The sequence below is a fragment of the Ptychodera flava genome, chromosome 17 (assembly GCF_041260155.1).
Source record: "Ptychodera flava strain L36383 chromosome 17, AS_Pfla_20210202, whole genome shotgun sequence".
NCBI classification, from domain to species: Eukaryota; Metazoa; Hemichordata; class Enteropneusta; family Ptychoderidae; genus Ptychodera; species Ptychodera flava.
The window spans coordinates 23,209,598-23,231,091 of NC_091944.1; the positions used below are offsets into that span (position 1 = coordinate 23,209,598).

Below are 21,494 nucleotides of genomic sequence, written 5' to 3' on the forward strand. Positions count from 1 at the left end.
ATATATCATCACAAGAACCATCCTGGATAAGAACGTCATCTATGGCTATGTCTCCCTGATATGATCCACCGTGAACTCCTTCGAAAACCACCTGATACGCCATTGCGATGCCACTATTCGCCAGTGTTATATTTGCATAGTGCCAAACGTTCCCCATGTCCAGTCCCTTCGACCAGATGGCATTTCCAAGATAAGAAGAACGTTTCTGATACACATTCAACTCCCCAATGTCAGCGCCGTACATATGGTACCAGAATCGCAGGCAGAGGTGGTTTTCGATGTCAAATGCGGGTGAAATGAGCCTTGCACTATAACCAAGACCGTGGGAAGACGTCTCGATGTACATGTAGTAACCTGCAAGACAAAATAAACCATTACCTTATTTATGAATCACAAGATATAAAATATAGCTGCATAGTAACAATGGCCGGGTTTCGAGACACCTGAGTGCATGTGGGCAAGCCTAAAATGACATATTCACATCGCTAATAATGAGGAAAAAAAAGGATGGAGAGTGATAAGATGCTTCATTACATCAAAAACGCAAACAACAACAACAACAACAACAACAACAAAAACAAATAAATTTTTCTACCATAAGTATGCCTGTCAACCAACTTCAGACTTAACTTGTTTTATGGACTAGCCCTATATACGTAGAGGTCTGATTGACCTGTATGCGCATAATTGAAGAGGTACAGGATGTGGTCTCACCAATCGTATATCAATAGTGTAGCCTCTCTTGTCGCTTGTGATTTATAGACATACTAAATAGAGAACAAACCTTGTCAATCCTGGTCACGTGACATTTAGAAAAAAATTGCTATCATAATTATGCCCGTCTACAAAAATCAGACATCTAACTTTATTAACAAGCTCAAGGTAGAGCTAGAGCTCCGATTGGCTAGTCTAGTTATAATATGTACATAATTAATGAGGTACAGGATGTAACGCCAAAAATGCCTCTCATCCCACCAAATATCTTTTACCTGGTGATTTACAGGCCTACTTGTTAAATCCTGGTCAAATGTCATCCTGATGACGTGACATTGAGGAAGAAAAATTTGCTCCCATAATCATTACCCAAAACAGACCTCTAGCTCTATTGGATAGCCTTGAATTACACACACGCATAATTATTAATGTGGTACAGGATGATACAAGGGTCAAAGAGGGTGGGATGGCCCCGAACGTTAGCTGTGGATTTTGGTCCCACATTGCTCATTGGCAAATGGACACCATTCCTCTAGGACTATTATAGAGGCCAAATAAGATATGGCCATAGCTTAGCTCTTGAGGTTGATGTCAGGTCTAATATCATAACTAATGCTGTAAACATCTTCTCAAAATTGACATAGCCTACGACATCGACAAGTGGCATGTAGCAATCTGGTCATATGGTTTACATAATTTTGGTACAGAAATTTGATTTATCATTTTTTAAGCAAATGTGGTCGATTTAAAAGTTAAAATCAAAGATGGCAGCTAGATCATATGATCAATTGTTATTGTCATGTTGGCAGAAAATTACTTGCGATGAGTTAGTCTGGTTCCTTGGCCGATTTCTACCGTCTGGCTGCGCTGACAACAAAAATAGGGTAAGGTATCATGGCTGTTGTAAGCATGGCTATAATTGTCAATAATATGAGCACAGTGATTGCATTAAATTTATTTCCAACTTGTAGTTACCTTCGAATTTAGATTTCGTATACCCATTCAGCATCCTATTTCGACATTGAATGGAAAACGAAAAATCCTTTATTTTCTGAGTCATTGCCGTACGTGCCAAAGGTCACCATGGTCACCTGGCCACGTCTGAGAAAAAAGTCAGAGACCATAGTCTTCATTTCACCACTAAACACCATCATAGAAGAACTCAGTCGGAGATTTAAAATGAAGCCGTGGAAACAACTTCAAAGCCCGATGCTTCGTCATCTAATTTCGATAGATGCTAATTTCCGAGCTTGCCCCTGTACAGATGTGCTGATCACATGATCTTGTCTGGTAATTGCGCTCATTAATATGCAGTCGAAATTCCAGACTAGCGGAATTTACACTTTGCGCCAAATTGTAAGCTGTTTGAAGCAACGGTGTTCCAATGCGAGATGCATTGAACATTATTATTATTATTATTATTATTATTATTATTATTATTATTATTATACTTCTACGATCGAGAACAACAGAATTTTGCGTGCGCTTAAAAGCCGTACGGAACGCCCGTTCCGTAACATTTACGGTTTCTGGGCGCCCACCCCTGCGGCTGTATCTGTGCGTTCACTGTTGAACGGTTTTAAAGGTATACTGTCACCTGTTCCAATTTTGCCACAGTTACCATGGAAAGAGAAAATTTAACCAATCACAGATTTTAAGCGGTTGGCCGCTTTTTAAAAACAACTTCCTCGCATGGGCATTTGTATACCAAGGAACGCTCCTTTGACCATATATGGGCATATTTAAATTACAGATGACTGTATACCTTTAAGGGACCCATTGGACGAGTGCCAGACACGTCTCGTGCGATGTAAGTGTAGCGCACAGGCTATCCAGAAGAGCTCGACGGTCCGGGATAGCATTCCACATTGCACTTACGCTATAAATCCGAAGAAATTTTGTTGACATTGCACGAGCATGATCAATAATCTTCTCATTTCATTCCCAAGTCACTAATGTAAAATGTAAGGTTTATATCACGAAAATTCTGCAGAGGATGCAAACGGACTTTGGTTACTCGTACCGATACACTGCACCGATGTCCTCGGGCATCCTTTGTGGTATTTTTATGATAATCTCACACCTGAGTCAGTAACCTATAGACTATAGTCTTACAGTAAATGTTGGTATCAGACGATGTGGAGTGCAATAACTTCTGATGCAGAGTGAAATAACTCTGGGTGTTATTGGACTCCATTTAAAGTTTTACTTCGTACCACCTTTACGTCAACACAGGGATAAACAACAGAATATTTTACTTAATTTTTACAACAAATGTATCAAAACATTCAGCACGCCGGGCAGTGAATAATACTCTCTCCAAAACATGTGAATTTGAGTGAAATTATGCCACTGAACTACAATTTCTACTACGTGCCCTGTACGCTCTGCCGGCTCAAATTTCGTTCTGTGCGCGCGACGTATTGCGCAGCGGGCATCCTCAAAATGTTATAATTTCGACTTTTTCTCGTAAAATTGGAGTACAAAGAACATCATATGCTTTGGTATTGTTCAGCACGCGTACGGATGTCGTTAAATACAGCTAACTGGCTAGTATAGTATCTCCTACATGCTCAGTAGAGTAGTAACTGAAGATATTAAAATACGTCACATATTAAAGCTCATATTTTATATTTACCAGTAAAGTCATTCTCTGTATGGTCATACGATGGTCCTGTGTCGTATGAAGACGTTTCCCCCGAATTTCTCTGCCAATCAAAATCATCCCCAGAATCTTGGGTAAAGCCGCATATTGTGGTATTTTGAAAGTCACAGTAAAACGGCAACGTGTCTGCAAAGGATATACGAGTCTATCTTTCAGTTTATGATCGGCTAGGAGTAAGTTACCACTTGGTAATATAAAGTAGTTCTTAAAGGGACATAGTCGGCTATTTTTCATGATTTTTTTAATGCAAGATACTTCTTATATTGTTCGACATGTTGAAAGGTACTGAATGAATGGGTGACCATGCACATATACGACCCCGGTTTTAGACAAATTAAATGAAACCGTCGCGAATGACCGTTAATTCATTTTCGCGACGGTTTAACACGTCTAAACAGGGGTCGAATATATGCATGATCACCCATTAATTCAATATCTTTTAACATGTCAAACAATATAAGTAGTATCTCGTATGAAACAAAATTCATGAAAAATGGCCGACTTTGTCTCTTTAAGGAACAATAAGTTACTCGCCTTTCAACAAATTATTCTTGTCTCGATTTCATTTTAAATTTGAACTTAATTTACGAAGATGATGGCAACAAAACACACACACAGACACAGAGACATAGACACAGACACAGACACATATATAATATATACATAGTGTTGATTACAACCCTAGGAGGCACAGATATTAATGGTTTCCTTGATGATTTCGATAACTTACGTCTGACTTGTAACCAAACGGATTCCTCCAGGTCAACGGCGTCAAAACGACAGCGCCACTCAGCGTCGTCGATGTATCGCACGCTATGTATTCGCAGCGTGTAATGTTGACTAGATGCATTCCACGCAACGGAATAACCACTGACCAACACGTTGAGACCGTGAGCGACGACGTCGACGTTGTATCCAGAAATTCTTGTCCAGGAAATGCCATCCATGTGGGGATTACCTGATCTTCTCAACTTGCAGACAAGCTCCACCTGGCTTGCAAGGTCGACTGTCATATTGGTTCGAAATGGTTCAATACCCGCAGATGAATCTGAAGCAGAAAAGGAAACCAAAATTAGTGACTAAATTGCACTGAAGTACATTAAGGTTACGAGAAAAGAAACGAACTTGATGGACTTTTCCTTGTTTGTAAAAATGACACTCCTCTGTGAGTTTTCTTTATTCTTTTGATTTGTATTCTTTGAAGTTCCATTTTGAAGACAATTTTTTTTCCATTCATCGAAAAACGCTTGCGCCCTCTATGACCATCTTATGGGCCTCATTTGCCCCTCCTTTTCAGTAGAAAGTAAATATTTCCAAATATATATTCGAGTTGACGTAGATAGACATCTTTTTGGAAAGGAACTAACTCGGGATATACAAACATAGAATGATGGCGTATGACACAGTTTGTGCCTAAGTCCAATGGTGCAGAAAAAATTTCGGTGAGATTCGCATTCCGTCGTAGTTACTGTCGACAGCCGGCCTGACTTTTCATTATTTAACCACTGACCAGTTTATTGTTACTGTAAATCTGATTCGAAATTTTGAATTTGCGATTTTGTCTGATACAACTACGTCCTGATTATTGATATTTGCAGTTTCACTTCTATTGCTAAGTATCATACGTCTGGCGCAGATGATTTTCTTTACACGACAAATAAAAAAAAAAACAAAACAAAAAACGCATCACAGTCTGCGATTGGCATCGAGTACGTTCAAAATGAGGACACGTTCCATTGTTTGACTACAATAAACAGGCATAAAAAATACTTGGTAACCGTTTCATCTCAATAGCAGCTACATATTACCGTCTCAAATGCCCTTTAATTGATTATAAAATACGACGTGAAAACGCAAATCTGTCGAGCAAAACCTGATGGTTTGACGACAGTGAATGTCATTGGCTTCACATCTCCAAGAAAAATCGTAGGTAATTTCAATGTGTTTCTCTTAGGATGAGAAAGAAACTAAGAGAAGGAATTTCAGTAAACAAGTAGAAAATACGAAAAAAATGCTCAACCTTTGGATATGTAGAATCCTCAAAACACTGGGTAATTCACAGTTTTGTTATTTTTTTAATTATATAACGCCACTTTGCCTATAAGAACATAATCCAAAACATGCCAAATTTGCATATTCTGACAACCCAACAGAGAATCTTCTGGGTTAAAACCCGGAATTCCCACATCCACGGAAAGTCTTTCTAGAGTATAAACTCAAGTCTATAGGAGGTTACAAATTTCAATTGTAATTTATAATATAAACATTTAGCTATCCCGTTTACAAATTTAAATTTGTCACTAAGTGCTTTGATGCCCGAGGATACCAAGAAAGGCCAAAGAAATATAAATCAAATTATCTTACTAAAATGGAAATATACTCATTGATGACAAATCAGTGGTATAAGTCTTTGCAGATAATGGTATTAATTATGAATATTTCAGACTTATTTGATGATAATGGACTAATTCCCTGGACAACAATTGTTCAAGAAAGTATTTCACAAATGCGTGAATTAAAATAGCTCGGCATTTTATCAGCTATCCCGAGGAGCCAAAGAATAAGGAATATATATTTGATGAAATTAGTTCTTCTCTTTTTGGTTTTCCTACACCGTACATTCAATTTCTAAGTCTCAAATAAAACATGAGTAAAAGTGGGGATTTTTATTGTACATGATAGTCAAAGAAAACATGAAGAGGTTCTCAATGTCAACAATATACAGCGGGACAAATTACACCCGTGGCCACTTTAGTGTTGATCAAGCCTGTCTGGTGCAAGCAGAAATTCTGTCTGCAGAAGGGTGATAAAACGGTTACTTTAGGCCTACCCTGTATCGGTGGTGATATGATCCTACTATCGGTACCCCATGGACACGCCGATTAGCTTGAAATTACGGAGTGATTATAAAATACACTGTATACAAATGATGTTGACCACAGCATTTGCCCTATCAGTATTTAGTTTCTGCTAAAACTCATGTGTTTCAAATGCAGTAAGTGTTACAGAACATCACACATTTTGTGCCGATTTCAATATTGCAGTGAATGAATACCAACGATACTATAGCGTGTATCGTAAGTGTCGTGTTCAGACTTTGTTCAGACGCGGGAATTCAGAAAATGCCATTTTGAAAATGTTAGCAAATAAATTACAGACACCGCCCGTCTTGACTGCAAAACTTTCGAAATAAACATTTACTTGCACTTAGCCATGTTTCTTTTCCTACAAACCGTGAATAAACTTACTCCAATTTCACTTGGTACGGAAAGGTAAGACTAAAGTACAGTCGGGGTAGCGTTTTACGTGTACATGTATTCACATGTGTGTAACCATGAACGACACTTTTCTCATCCCGGTTGAAGGGAACCTGTCCTGATACATGTATATCTCTTAACCTTCCAAACTTTTCTGGCTCCCTCCACGCTTATCTTAAAACGGTCGCTTGCTTGTTTTTTGTAGCTCCTCATGGTACCTCGCCAGATGCCAAATTGCCACCTCGATGTCTTATATTTTGAAAAATCAAGCTGCCAACGTCCTTACTGAAGGATTTTCCCGTATGATATTCGCGACCGTTGTCGGAGTGCAGACTTACAGCGTGTCTACAGTGCAGTGTTGTGATCGATTTGAATTGGGCAGGCGAGACATTTTAGTAGAACGTTATCTCAATCCTAACAGTGGGGTGCCGATAGTGAACTTTGCATTTATTACACCGACCACCACTTTGTTTCGTTTATACAAACAGAATTTCTGCTTGCACCAGACAGGCTTAATCAACACTAAAGTGGCCACGGGTGTATATAATTTGAAATATGTCAGTTGACTAAGGTAGTATGCGCCTCGATAGTGAAAGACTTAAACTTTTGCTCAAAATTTCCTAAATGAAACTTTCGACCATTCTCGTATCAAATCAACAATGAAAATCGGGGGTCACCGTGCAAATTTTGGTACTGAAAAAAACAAATTACACAAAATATTGCGATATTTAAATTCAAAATGGCCACCAACTTTGTGTCAACTCTATGGGATAAAAATTAAAGTTTGGATTCTCGAAAAACTAAAATGGGTAAAAGTTTTTCTTTCGGCAGGGGCTTTAAAATTAGCCCTAACAAGTGGTACATCAGAAAAGAATTAAAAAAGTTTGAGAGTCTGAGTATCCGTCCCCGATGCGCGTCTACCTTAAAGGCCTCAACTCTAGTGTGATATTACTACCCAATTGATACTTACATATATCATCACAAGAGCCATCCTGGATAAGAACGTCATCTATGGCTATGTCTCCCTGATATGATCCACCGTGAACTCCTTCGAAAACCACCTGATACGCCATTGCGATGCCACTATTCGCCAGTGTTACATTTGCATAGAGCCAAACGTTCCCCATGGCGAGTCCCTTCGACCAGATGGCATTTCCAAGATAAGAAGAACGTTTTTGATACACATTAAACTCCCCAATGTCAGCGCCGTACATATGGTACCAGAATCGCAGGCAGAGGTGGTTTTCGATGAGGAATTCGGGTGAAATGAGCCGTGCCGTATCGCCAAGATTGTAGTTACTTGTCTCGATGTACATGTAGTAGCCTGCAATGCAAAATAAGTTACTACCGTATTTTACAATCACAAGATATGAAAATATAGCTGTATAGGAGCAATGCCCTGTTTGGAGACACCTGAGTGCGTGTGGGCAAGCCTATAAGCCATTTAGGAAGAAAACTTTGCTCCCATAAATATCCCAAAAATGACCTCTATCTCCTTTTGGTGGACTTGAATTACGCACACGCATAATTGTTAGTGTGGTACAGGATGATACAACGGTCAAAAATCAGGGGATTACCCCGAAAGTTAGGTATGGATTTTGGTTCCACATTGCTCATTGACAAATGGACACCATTCCTCTAAGACTATTATAGAGGCCGAATAAAACATTATCATAGCTTAGCTCTTGAGGTTGATGTCAGGTATAAGGTCATAAATAATGCTGTAAAAATCTTCTCAAAATTGGCATAGCCTATGACATCGACAAATGGCATGTAGCAACATGGTCATATGGTTTACACAATTTTAGTTCAGATATTTGATTTATCAATTTTTATGCAAATGTAGTCAATTTTAACGTTAAAATCAAAGATGGCAGTCACGTCATGTGATCCATTGTTATTTGTCATGCGAGCTGAAAATTACTTGCGATGAGTTTTACCTATGTGCCAAACTGTAAGCTATTTAATGTAACGGTGTTCCAAACACAAGGACTCATAATTATTATTATACTTCTACCATCGAGAACAACAGAATTTTACGTGCGCTAAAAAGCCGTACGGAACGCCCATTCCATAACATTTACGGTTTCTAGGCTTCCGAGCAGTGCTGCTGTATCTGTGCGTTCACTGTTGAACGGTTTCAAGGGACCCATCGGACGAGTGCCAGACACGTCGCGCGCGATGTAAGTGTAGCGCACAGGCTATCCAGAAGAGCTCGACGGTCCGAGATAGCAATCCACTGCACTTACGCTATAAAGCGGAAGAAAATATTGATTACATTGCACGAACATGGTCAATACACTGCCCATTTGATGCCCCAGTCACGAATGTTAGATGTATATCGAAAATACTGCAAAGGATGCAAACTTTGGTTACGCGCGCCGATACGCTGCGCCAATGTCCTAGGGCATCCTTTGCGGTATTCTTATGATGACCTCATATTATACACCAGAGTCAGTAACCTATGGAGTTTAGTCTTACTGAAAGTTTTGGTATCAGACGACGCGGATTAAATGACTTTATGCTAAGTGAAATAACTTCAGGTGTTATTGGATTCTATTTAAAATTTGACTTCGTAACATCTTCACGTCAACACAGGGACAAACAACCGAAGATTTTACATTTTTTTGCAATGCAGTGAATAATACTCAGTCCAAGTCCCGTGAACTTGAGTTAAATTATGCTGCTGAACTACATTTCTACTACGTGCTCTGACACTCTGCGAGTCGAAGTTTCGTTCTGTGCGCTAAGCTTACGCGGCGCTGAACACGTTTCAAGTCCGTTCACGAGCGCGCGACGCGTTATGCAAAGGGTATCCTCAAAATGTGATAACGTCGATTTTTTCTTGTAAATTTGGAGTAGCCTACAAAGAACACCATACGCTTTGGTATTGTCCGAGACGCGTAGCAGTGTCGTAAAATACAGCTAGCTGACTAGTATAGTGTCTCCGACAACCTCAGTGGAGTAGTAGCTGAAGATATTAAAATAGGTCGCATATTAAAATTAATGTTTTATATTCACCAGTTAAGTCATTCTGTGTATGGTCATACGATGGTCCTGTGTTGGAGGAAGACGTTCCCCCCGAATTTCTACTCCAATCAAAGTCATCCAAATAATCTTGGGTAAAGCCGCACAAAGTAGTATTTTGGAAGTCGCAGTAAAACGGCAACGTGTCTGCAAATAATAAAAGAGAAGACTGTTTGTTTATGATCGGCTAGGAGTAAGGTACGAGTTGGTACTATGTAAAGGTAATTCTTGAGGAACAATAAATCAATTTTAATGTATTATCTACCTCGCCTTTCAACGAATTATTCTTGCCTCTGAAGAGTTTCATTTGAAATTGGACTTAATTTTTTAAAGATACATGTAATGGCAACAACAACAACAAAATTAACACACATACAAAGCCAGAACAACTCTCAAAAACCTGGCTATTAAAACAGGCACAGATGATAACGAGCTCTCCTACCTTGTAAATTATTCAATTCATTCGCTTTCTTAATTCCAGCTTGTGTCACGTCGAGCTGATACGACCTACTGTTCGGCTCGAATGGTGGCAAAGTGGATATCTCTGCTGAAGTTGGAGTTGGAGCTTCGGTATTCGGCAGATTACTGTAATTAGGTTGTCCGAGAGTTTTGTCCAGCTTCAAGTCTGATGCTGTTTCACTTGATTGTGAAGCTGCCAAGGGTTTCGACATGATGTCGTCACTTCCAGAATACACAGTTGTTATATCGGTCAACCTGTTCTGTCTTGACGCTGCACTCGGTTTCTGTGTCAGAGGGATGTTCACGGTGACAGTGTTCTCGACTGACTGCGAATTTCGCTTTGACGCAACCTCGGTAACCATATTGGAAACGTGCTGGTTGCCGTCTTCATACGGTGATGCGGAGCTCACCACATCCTCGTGAAGGTGTCCGCTGTCGGTCAGTTTGGCCGTTTGAGGCGGGACTTCAGGTGTGGTGTCGAGGGTCGTGGTGCGATCGTTCAAGGCCGTAACGACATTCGGAGTACTTTCAGGTTGTCGCTGAAATCTCTCAGAAGTAATGATGTGAATTTCTTGTAAGCTGGGTGTAGACGTCACGTCATTTGAAGAAGGCTGGTGATGTGAAAGGTTCCTTTCGTTGCCGTCCACATGTTGGACACTTTGTCTTTTGCCTTGAAAAGAGTTTTAAATATAAACGTTATTCAAAGTTTTTCATAATCTTTTTTTTAAATATCTAGACAACAGTTTACAAATCAACTGTTCCCATCTATACGAAAGATAAGGTCATAGCGGAGAATTAATTCTTCAAATCAACATGGTAAAGTCGTCTCAGGTGTTCGGATAGAACGTAAGAAAGTACACAAATAGTCACTTTTGTTGAAAATCTAGGCCTTTAATAAATTAATATTTTCGGGCAAGAAATGTCTGCTACACAGAAACTAAGATGACTTGCAATTCAAGAATGATGTTCAAGACTTTTTCATCGGCATTGAAAGAATAACAACAAGCTTTCATCACAACATTGTAAATGCATGTGACTAACCTATCCCACCGATGGCTACAGCGATGGCCACGCAAACGGACAACAACACCAGGGCACATGCAGAAAGCAGGATAACGCGTGTTCTTGAGGTTGATTTACTAAACTTCCGGTCGTCACCCGCTGGGCCGTCGATAGCTCTGGCAGTTTTCGGATGCGCAAACTTCCTCGTCTTTGTTTTGCCCTGAACCGTGGAGTATTGGTATATCGGATCCGTAGAGTCTGCCGTTCGCTTCGAAGTGCCACCACTGATGGAGTAGACAGACTCTCGAGGATTGTTTTTCTGCCATGCGTCGGTGTCAGTCATTGCTGTTCGCTCTATCTTGCGTTGCTTACAGAGGCGTTGATTTTACACTGAAACTAATCAACATTTATTTGGAGTGCTTCCTACGACATATAGAAGATCAAATGTGAACTGAATATGCTCACACGATGTACAACAGGTTCATTACATGGTTGTAGGCTTCACAGAACAATCAGATATCTGTCAGATCATTATATGTAGCAGGTTTCATCAACTTTTGCACAGTACTCTCGGGGTTAAATCACAAATTACAAAACTTCATATTATGCAAATGAGCTGTTTATTAACTTGATTCTACTTAATGCTTCATGGGACAATAGATATCTATCAGATCAACATCTGTAGCACGTTTCACCAAATTTAATGCTGTAAGTTATATCACTAATTACAAAGTCAATTACACATGCAAATTAACCCTTAACTCTGCACAGTGCTTTACGTGACAACTATATATTTATCAGATCAATATCTGTCGCAGGATTCACCAAAATTTGTTCCATAAAGTCATATCAATAATAACAAAGTTCATTAAATATGCAAAATGAATCCTTTATTAACTTCACACTGCTCAATGCTTCACAATGCAGTCAGATATCTGTCAGATCAGTATCTGCAGCAGATTTTATCAAATTTGGTGCAGTTATTTCAGTGCTATACGCCTCATTGCAAAACTTCATTAAATATGCAAATGAGCAATTTATTAACTTGACACTGCTCAGTGCTTCACGCAACAATTAGATATTTATCTGATCAATATCTGTAGCAGGTTTCACCAAACTATTTATAAACTTGACACTTCTCAGTACAATTAGAGAGTTATATATATATATATATATATATATATATATATATATAATATATATATATATATATATATATATATAATATCAGATTAATATTTGTTGCAGGTATCATCAAATTTGGTGCAGGAATTTCAGAGTTATATCACTAGTTACAAAAGAGCATTAAATATTAAAATGAGTAGATAATTGACATGACACTCACAGTATCATGCTAATGTTCTGAGATTGTCATCTGTGAAAAGTTTCATGAAATTTTGTGCAGTATTTCTTGATATGTGTCGACACTGTCATTACAGTCTCTGCAGGAAACTGTTATGTGAAAAAAATGATATTTCCTAACTTCGTTTATATGCAAGCCACACTAAACACAAAATCTAATCAGTTCTTGCATATGATACCTGTCTACCAAATCTGACTTGAAGCCCTTCAGGCGTTTTTGAGTAATCGTGTAAACAGACAGACAGTCGCACACACACACTAACACACACACGCGCGTGCACATACACACACACACACGGACAGACAGACAGACAAAAAATCGCTATGACATTAGCTTGTGTGTGAACACGTGAGTCAAAAATGTTTCATAACTTCATTAATATGCAAGCCATACTAACCAAAATCTAATCAGATCTTGCCATGAGCATACGGTACATATTGTCCAAATCTGACTTAAATCCGTTCAAGCGTTCTTGAGTGATCGTGTAAACAGACAGACAGACAGACGCACGGACAGACAGACAGACAAACAGGCAGACAGACAAGACGCACGGACAGAAATGCGCGTGCGCACACACACACGGACAGACAAACATCGCTATGACATTACTTCACGTGTGGAAACACGTGAGCTAAAAAGTGTGACTCGACGGGCCGCGATATCGAAAATTAATAACACGTCCTAGGTACGAGTTATCCTCAAAATCGAATATGAAGTTTATCGTATTCTCACAAAATCACACTTTTTATACAGACTGTGAGGCGTATCAGGCATGTAGGAGAGTAACAATCAAGCTATGTAAGTCACCTTTTAAGTTGTAATCAAATTTTGAATATCTTCTTTTGGAAGTACTGCATTGTTAACATGTCAAGCAATGTCCTTTTTCAAAGTATTTTCGCTTGAGTGTGAACTTTACGTGATTTTATGTAAAGAACTTTAACTAACTTTACGTTAGTTCTGCGTAATTAAGATCGTTAACATTGAATGTGTAACGTTCAGCTTATGGCTCTAAATTGATTCGGGCGCCTTAATTCATATACAGAATATAACACAGCTAATGAATGGATCCAAATATGACGTAGCGATGCTACGCTTAAGTCTGGTAACAATAATCATTGTCTTTGCCAGAGATACGTGTATTTAGCGACCATTCCCACGACATTTACTCAACCTCACTGACCCGGAAAGGTTAAATGTGTTCTCGTTGACAAAAGCATAGCTACGGTGGATGGTACGACATAAATCCTGGTTGCAGGCCATACAACTAAAAGAATGCCATCTTTAGAGATTTGCTGACTCTTAACAGATAGGTGAAAGATTGACAATTGAATAAGATTTCTCCAAAGAACCTAACGTCATGGAACCCCCCCCCCCCCAAATTTAGCAGTCCTATTGTTGATTTTACGACTACATCCTCAGGTGAACCTGGCGAATAGCCAGTAAAATAAGTGTACGTTTAAATAAATTGTTATACGGTATAAAGGGGAACACAGATAAATCTGTGTGTCTCTCTGTTTGCCTTTGTTCGTCCTTGTCTGTCTGTTCTTCTGCCCGTCTGTCTGTCTGTCTGTCTGTTCTTCTGCCCGTCTGTCTGCCTGTCTGTCTGTCTGTCTGTCTGTCTGTCTGTCTGTCTGTCTGTCTCTCTCTCTCTCTCTCTCTCTCTCTCTCTCTTCTCTCTCTCTCTCTCTCTCTCTCTCTCTCTCTCTCTCTCTCTCTCTCTCTCTCTCTCTCTCTCTCTCTCTCTCTCTTAATATATTAGACCTATACATTTGCTACTATAAGTACCCGGCCAGACTTTCATTTATTGTATTTTACTTATGAATGTATTATTTACAAAAATTGAGTCACAGGATCCTGTGAATATTTGTTTTGTTTACTTCAGAATCTAAGAAAACAAACCTTTCAGTAACCTTTGCAGACCACACCCAAGGTAGAATGCGCCTCCGGGACAGATGTTAGGTTTTTAAACTTTTACGATGGCTTTTGGTCTACCGCTTGTGGTGTCCCATTTTGAAACTCTTGGAGGAAATGAAGTTTTATACCGACTTTTTTTGGAATGAAAATCAGAAATTTTATTTTTCTTAGTAGACTTAGAAGGCATGGCGGCTATTTTGAATAGGGTAGGAAGTAGCAAATTTTGAAAGGATTTTTATTCTTGATCTCAAAAGGGAATGGTTTCTTTGCGGAATGTTTGGGCAGAAATTTAAAACTCTCAATTTCGACGCACGTAATACCCTAGGTCACGTCTCGGACGATGATTTCAAGTTGTTTTCATGCGGCTGATGAACAATTATAATCACCAGTACCTCGCAAAATTTAATTTCGATCAGTGACACGATGTGAACACGTCAGCAAAGCTAGCATTAATTACCCAGCCGGACTCTCTGCCATTTTGTCGAATTTCAAACCATAGACCCTCGAGAAAAACCGTCGGAATATTTTCTGTGCGAGGATTGCTCTATGATTCGGTAAAGTATGTATGTTAACTACTGAAATGTTCTTGTTTGAAAACTGTGAACGGCCAAATTTGCGAGGACAGCGTTTAGCTTTGTGTAAATGCTTGTCTACCTTACCGCTTCTGAATCTACCAACCGTTGTTTAGTCCCGATTTATCGCAAGGTTTCGCCTGACAGCGAAAGTCAGTGTTAAAAATGTATTTTCTAGTACTTTGCGGGTGTAGACATGTGTAGCATATCCGAAATTTGGTGTTTCTTTAGGCTAAAACAGTACCAAAATGTTAGAGGTCGTGTACTTGAGCTCCGATGGCGTAGTCATTTTTTGTATACCCTGATTTTTGTCAATTTTGCGTGACAAATGAAATAAAGGTAAAATTTTCGTTTCGCAGGACTGGGGAAGTGTAGACCTGTATAACTTGTAAATGTTTCTTTTTATCGGAGATTTTTATGGTAGGGAATGTAAACTGAAGATGTCGATACCTAGCAAGAGTTTTCTGTAGCGTCTACGGCTAAATGTACACTGTTTTTATCGTCTGGTGTTTTCCTGTTGGCTTCGGCAGGAATCCAAAATGTGATCTTCATCGTTACCAGAACATTCACCATGACTGGTATCAAAAAACCCTCAAAATTCTCTGTGTCAGTACTCGGAACGTGCCATGCAAGAGCAAAGTGTAAATATTCACAACGTCAGTTTGATCGTTAATGTGATTAAATGTAAGTACCAAGTATTGTTGTCGGGGACCGCTTGGCAAATAAACTTAATATATTCCAAGATAGATCGCACAAAGAAACCACTGCAGTTGCCTGTCCCGTTTTTCTCGAGGGTCTATGTTCAAACCTAGCTATGCAATGGCCGTGACTTTCCCTGCATGTTTCAAATCTATAGGCCGTCGTGAAACTGATCAAGCAGGACCACTTTTCAATGCGCATGCGTAAAAGAACATATCGCCTTGTGTTCGTGTCTCTTCACGTCACCGCCTGCGATTAACATTTGACATTTTGCTTACAATTGACTCTTACGAAATGTCTGGAACGTTAGATTTATACAAACTGTATAAAACTTTTATTCGGTATTATAATTACAAACAGGGATACCACTAAAACAAGGCAATGTGTAAATGTTGAATTTTCAAGATTTTCCTAGAGATAGACTATAAATAAAGCAGACGGAAATAATTTTCTTTGATAGCTGTGAATAGGGGACCGTCTGAGGCACTGTCATTCCTGGGCCACGCCCGTCTAAACTAAGGATGATATCACAAATTTTTAAAAGTTACCAAGAGGGAGGAACACCCTAAGGATTTCCCCTTTTTTCCATTAATTGCGCCAGTCACTTTTTGCCATGCTTCGAAGACAATCCGCCGACAACCTCCAGGGATTAAGACTGCCCGGTCCCGTAATATCTACTACGTGATACGCCACACGTACGCCTCATAAATCAGAATGACCAGTTTCACTTAATACTCACCAGGATTGCAAAATAAGTGAAGACAAGCCTTATATTTCCTAGACCCGAGGACAACTTTTCATTCAGTAACTTTTGGTGAGATTTTTCGCAGAGTTGATAAGAGTTGAGACTGTCCTATTCAACGTATTAGTCCAAGGTTACCTGTCAATTTCATAGAAAATACTGTAGGTATCCTTGATCGTTGTCAGTCTGATGTCGCCGAGTAACAAACTTCATTATAATATGAAAAGAGTCTTCAGCTGACGCGCTTCCACGTGATTGACCGACTACAAAGGGTACATGGAGATGACAAATTAGGAACCACGCGCCTTGAAATGGAAATCTTAAATATTTGTCCCTGAAGAAATTTTAAAGGAAGAATGAAAATCAAGCGTCACCATGCAAATTTTGGGATAACAGATGAAACAGAACTTTACCAAAAATGTGAGATTTAAAATTGCCGCCCTCGATCTACTCAGAGTCAGTTTCACCCTGTTTCGTTGGTGATAAAAAACGATAACAACGCTCGTAATGCTACTCTAGGCGCAGGTGTTGTACATCGACAGGCGCTGTGAATAGTGTCATTGCACCGAGAACATTATTCCGCAATGTTTAAAGTGTCTTCACTGAGAAACATTCCATTTTTCCGGCTACTGTATAATACCATATGTTATCATCCGATAAGAATATTAATATAGACACCAATAGGATGATTGTTGTAATAAGAATACACGAACCAGACTAGAACTTGGCTGATTATATGTTAATGAATTTTTTTGGATGATAATACGCTTATTTTTTCAAAAAAAACTTCATCTCAAAATAGAAAATGGAGATGGAAATAGAATTCTGTTTTACATATTATATTCTTCTCAGGTTAAGCGGCAAAAATAGTTATGTTATGAATCAAGGGCATTAAGAAATGTTCTAAAATGTCACATATAAAGGTATTAATTGACATGAAATATATCATTACTCTCTTTTTGTTATGAGTTTTCATAGATTTTGAGCTACAGATTTGTGAAGAAGGCCTCTGACAGCAATATTTTTGTTGAAGCACTGACACGGTTTAGGAAAGGTTACTCCATAATTGATGAAATAATCAATTTATAATATTTTGTTCTTAAAATTACATTCTATGTTATTCTAGGTCGCTTCTACGTCATTTTTGATCGACTTTGCCAAAAGTTTCGATAGGGTATGATTGATTACAGCAAAATACTTTTCCAAGTGGGAGCCATAGTAACAATCCCTGTTTCTTGCATAAGAGGATTTGTTAAAACTGCTTGTTAACATTTCTTGTGACTCCTTTGTTGTGCATATTAATCAATAATATACATATACGATAACAAACTTCGGCCTAAAAGATATTATGAACATACAATGTCAATCTCCTATAAAGTGTGCCCAAGCCTCATCGATTATTTCCATTGGTTGTCGACCTGAGTTTATGTTATCTCCGTTCTTATTTAAGTTTTTGTACATGAATTGTCATAAATTTTGAGAAAAAATTTAGTATTTACATTGTTCATTAAATGATTAATGAACAATGTTGTGTTGATATGTTCAGTGCTTGGCGCGTCGATATACTTTGAGGGACAGGTCTTGGGACTGTCGAAGGTTGCCGTCCGGCCTTTAATCAGTTTGTCAAAAACCATTTTCTTTTGTTTTTTGAGAATTCACGGAAATGTACAAAACAAACTACTGTCACTCTCAACGATGTGCGATGGAAAAATAAATATATGACGCTAGGTCAAATTCTCGAAGTCAAAATTATGTTCTACCAGGCAAATATCTTGACATACTGACTTCTTGATTACTTAAAGAATTAGCAGTCCGAATCATCCTCTGCATTGATTTCTAGAAATACATGTACTCAACACCCTATTCGCACTGTACATTTGAACCATTGAAGCTGGCGACCCAACCTTAGTGACCCCGAGAGATTTAGGACTTGGCGCACTGGTTGACAATAACTGTACTGCGCGTGACTTCGGAATGCGCAATAAATTTCGATTTCATGCCATACAGATGATGTCATAGCACCTTTACAAAGTTGGCGACCCTTATCGTAGGGTGAAAGTTCGACATCATAAAATGTATTCTTTCAAAGGCTACAGTAGCCAGCCTTTGAGCTATGGAATTCTTGCTGTTCCCATTTTAGATAATCAAATTATAAACAAACAATAGTCTTCATTGAAATGAAGACAGGTCAGTTGTGAAGAAAGCACTGCTCAAACACACACGCACTCACACCTTTTCTGTCTGTCTGTCTGTCTGTCTGTCTGTCTGTCTGTCTGTCTGTGTCTGTCTATCTGACTGTCTGCCTGCCTGCCTGCCTGCGTGTCTGTCTGTCTATCTCTCTCTTCCTCCATAGGTCCGCCCTTCTTTCTTTCTCCCCTATTCTCCACAAATTCGTAACTATGAGTAACCAACAAGACTTTTCATTAGTCATTTTAACAAACGCATCTTGTTGAAAACTAATTCACAAAAACCTTAGATAGCAGTTTAAAAGGCATCCACAGTTATATGTGAAAGTTGTGTATATTTTAAAATCGCAGAATAAATTGAAGCATTCATACCTGGGACTGAAAGTGTAGTCCTTGACCTCGAAATAATGGTTTTATTAATCCTTATGTCATAAGTTGTTTCCATATGAGTCTCAAAATTAGCGTTTTATCTTCTCTGTGAATACGAACCTTTGTGCAGGCCTTTTTCGGTAGCAGCATTCCTGCGCACTGTCACAATTGTTGCGAAACGCCTGCTATCCTGAATACTACTAGTACTAGATTTGGAATTACTGGAGCGTGCAGATGCCCTTCTGCTTCACTATTTCAATGGGGGCACCAAACCCTAGTTCTTTTTTTCCTGAGTGGTGTCAGTCACCTCTTGCCATTATCTAAGTACTCAAAAAATCCTAAGACCCTACCGGCGGGACGAGCTTACAGTCCGTCATATCAATCAGATGATAAGTCACACCTATCAAGCGTTAACCGGAATGGTTCAGTTTATACTCACCTAGACGGCAAAATGGAAGACGACGAGTTGTATATATCCCAGATCCGAAGACAGCATTTCAATCTGTAGCTGTTGGTGAAATCTGTAATCGAGTGAATTTTATCAGTTGAGAGTTTCCCTCCTACATATAACTTCTACTTCTGTTACCCCTAAAATGCCGATAAATGCCAAGTAATGAGGAAGCTTTGCCAGTCGAATGCTTTTGAGTACCCAACAGTCACTCTTCATTAGAATATGAAAGCAGTCTTCAGTTGACAAACGTCCGGATGACGATTGACTGATCACGACTGAGGGGGAGCTATTTGTTAAAAAGGTATAGACGCCTCGAAATGAAAAATTAAACTTTTGCTGAAACCCCGCAAAAATCTCGAAAAAGCAATACAATTTCATGATCAAGAATTTAAATTAGGGGTCATCTTGCGAGGTGAAATGGGAAATTCAAAATGTCCGCTGTAGGTCTACACTGTATGAACTGTGGGAAAATTTAGAGTTGCTACTTTCACAACAAAAATTAGACAAGGAAAACTTCAAAATGTGTCTTTACAATCAGTAGACTGGAACAGAAACAGCCACGACACAACACGCAGACACTAGGAATGTTGGGAAATATATGCCTAAACGCATTTCTACAGAAGGCAGAATCGTATTACGTTTCGAATGACAAGCTGACCTGAATACGGTGCATTCTGAAGAAAAGATCCTGTCACCGTGTTTGACCTCAGTGAACTGGACAGCAATGCATGCCGGGGTACATTACGCGTTCCCATGTAAGAATACATAATTCAACCTAACGCCTTTTAAGAGTGCCTTTCTGATTAGATATTGACAATCGAATGGCTTGCCATCTTTTCTGGCTTATAATGGGCAATTCTCTGAATCTTAGGGTTCTTTATTTGTGTAAAGTAGCCGTTGCTATTGTATTTGAAAAAAGAAAGAAAAGACTCAAGTCTTCAACAACCACACCTCTTTAGGGCCTGTAAATGAAATGGTATATAGTACAATGGTTTAATAGACAATTTAACATGTCGCATTTAACATAACTACCAAATGTAATTTATGATGGCATTTGGCGTATATAGCAAAGGCCGAATGGTCATGTTGAGAGTTTACGTTGATGCAGATTTAGACATCGGTCTTTTGGAAGTCACACAAACCACTGCTGATAAAATTGACCGCATCTGAAAAGGTACAACAGCTCCAACCTCTGATGACATTCTCATTCCGTTTTGTTCTAAAGACAAGCATAATTTCGTCTTCATCCCCATAAAGTAAATTGCAATACGAGGTGTTTTATCTTGAAGAATGACGCAAACAGATTTTAGAGAAACTAAAATATTTTTTTTTTGACATTTTAAAGATGTATACTCACTGTGCCGATGAGTTGAACACAAGACATTTGTACACAATTTTAAGAGACGAACAAGAAACAGTGACAAAACCCGACAAAGAATCATGAAATGAAACAGTCAATGGAGCTTTTTATTTTTGCAGTATGCACATTCAGGCCTACCATAGAAATTACATGTAAAGGCTAAGAACCATGCAGTAAAACGTGCAGAACTTCCACGTGTGACATTCCATACAGAGAATACTTTAAGACTTCAAAGTGACACACAAATCTGCAAAAGCCTTCGAAACCTGCAAGTGAGGCGCTAATCACCCTCAGTTTCTCCCCGTTTCTCTTTGTCACTGTTTTTGTGCTTCTATCTTCTCTGTCTATCTCTACAAACACACACGATGTCATACAAAATGTCTCCCTCTCCTCTCTCTCTCTCTCTCTCTCTCTCTCTCTCTCTCTCTCTCTCTCTCTCTCTCTCTCTATCTATCTATCTATCTATCTATCTATCTATCTATCTATCTATCTATCTATCTATCTATCTATCTATCTATCTATCTAATCTTTCTAATCTATCTATCTATCTATCTATCTATCTATCTATCTATCTATCTATCTATCTATCTATCTGTCTGTCTGTCTGTCTGTCTGTCTGTCTCTCTGTCTGTCTGTCTGTTTACCGAATACTATTTCATGATCTATACAAATGGAAAATTTTATAGTTCGTTCCTTTGTGGAAAAAACCCACTC

General features: G+C 38.9%; 1 protein-coding gene across 2 annotated transcripts in view; it reads right to left on the bottom strand.

Annotated features, from left to right (window-relative positions):
* The window catches only part of LOC139115823 (MAM and LDL-receptor class A domain-containing protein 1-like), a 31,711-nt gene extending 20,206 nt beyond the window's left edge, over positions 1 to 11,505 (bottom strand). The window contains exons 1-7 of one of the 2 annotated variants that reach the window (XM_070678200.1): positions 11,164 to 11,504; positions 10,106 to 10,792; positions 9,658 to 9,810; positions 7,607 to 7,960; positions 4,110 to 4,427; positions 3,353 to 3,505; positions 1 to 354 (exon numbers count right to left, since the gene is read on the bottom strand). In XM_070678200.1, the coding sequence (XP_070534301.1) occupies positions 1 to 354; positions 3,353 to 3,505; positions 4,110 to 4,427; positions 7,607 to 7,960; positions 9,658 to 9,810; positions 10,106 to 10,792; positions 11,164 to 11,467 (2,323 nt within the window). In that variant the 5' untranslated portion in view covers positions 11,468 to 11,504. Of the gene's footprint in view, positions 355 to 3,352; positions 3,506 to 4,109; positions 4,428 to 7,606; positions 7,961 to 9,657; positions 9,811 to 10,105; positions 10,793 to 11,163 lie in introns of both variants that reach the window. The other variant, XM_070678201.1, reaches the window with a different exon arrangement.
* Between the last annotated feature and the right edge of the window lie 9,989 nt (positions 11,506 to 21,494).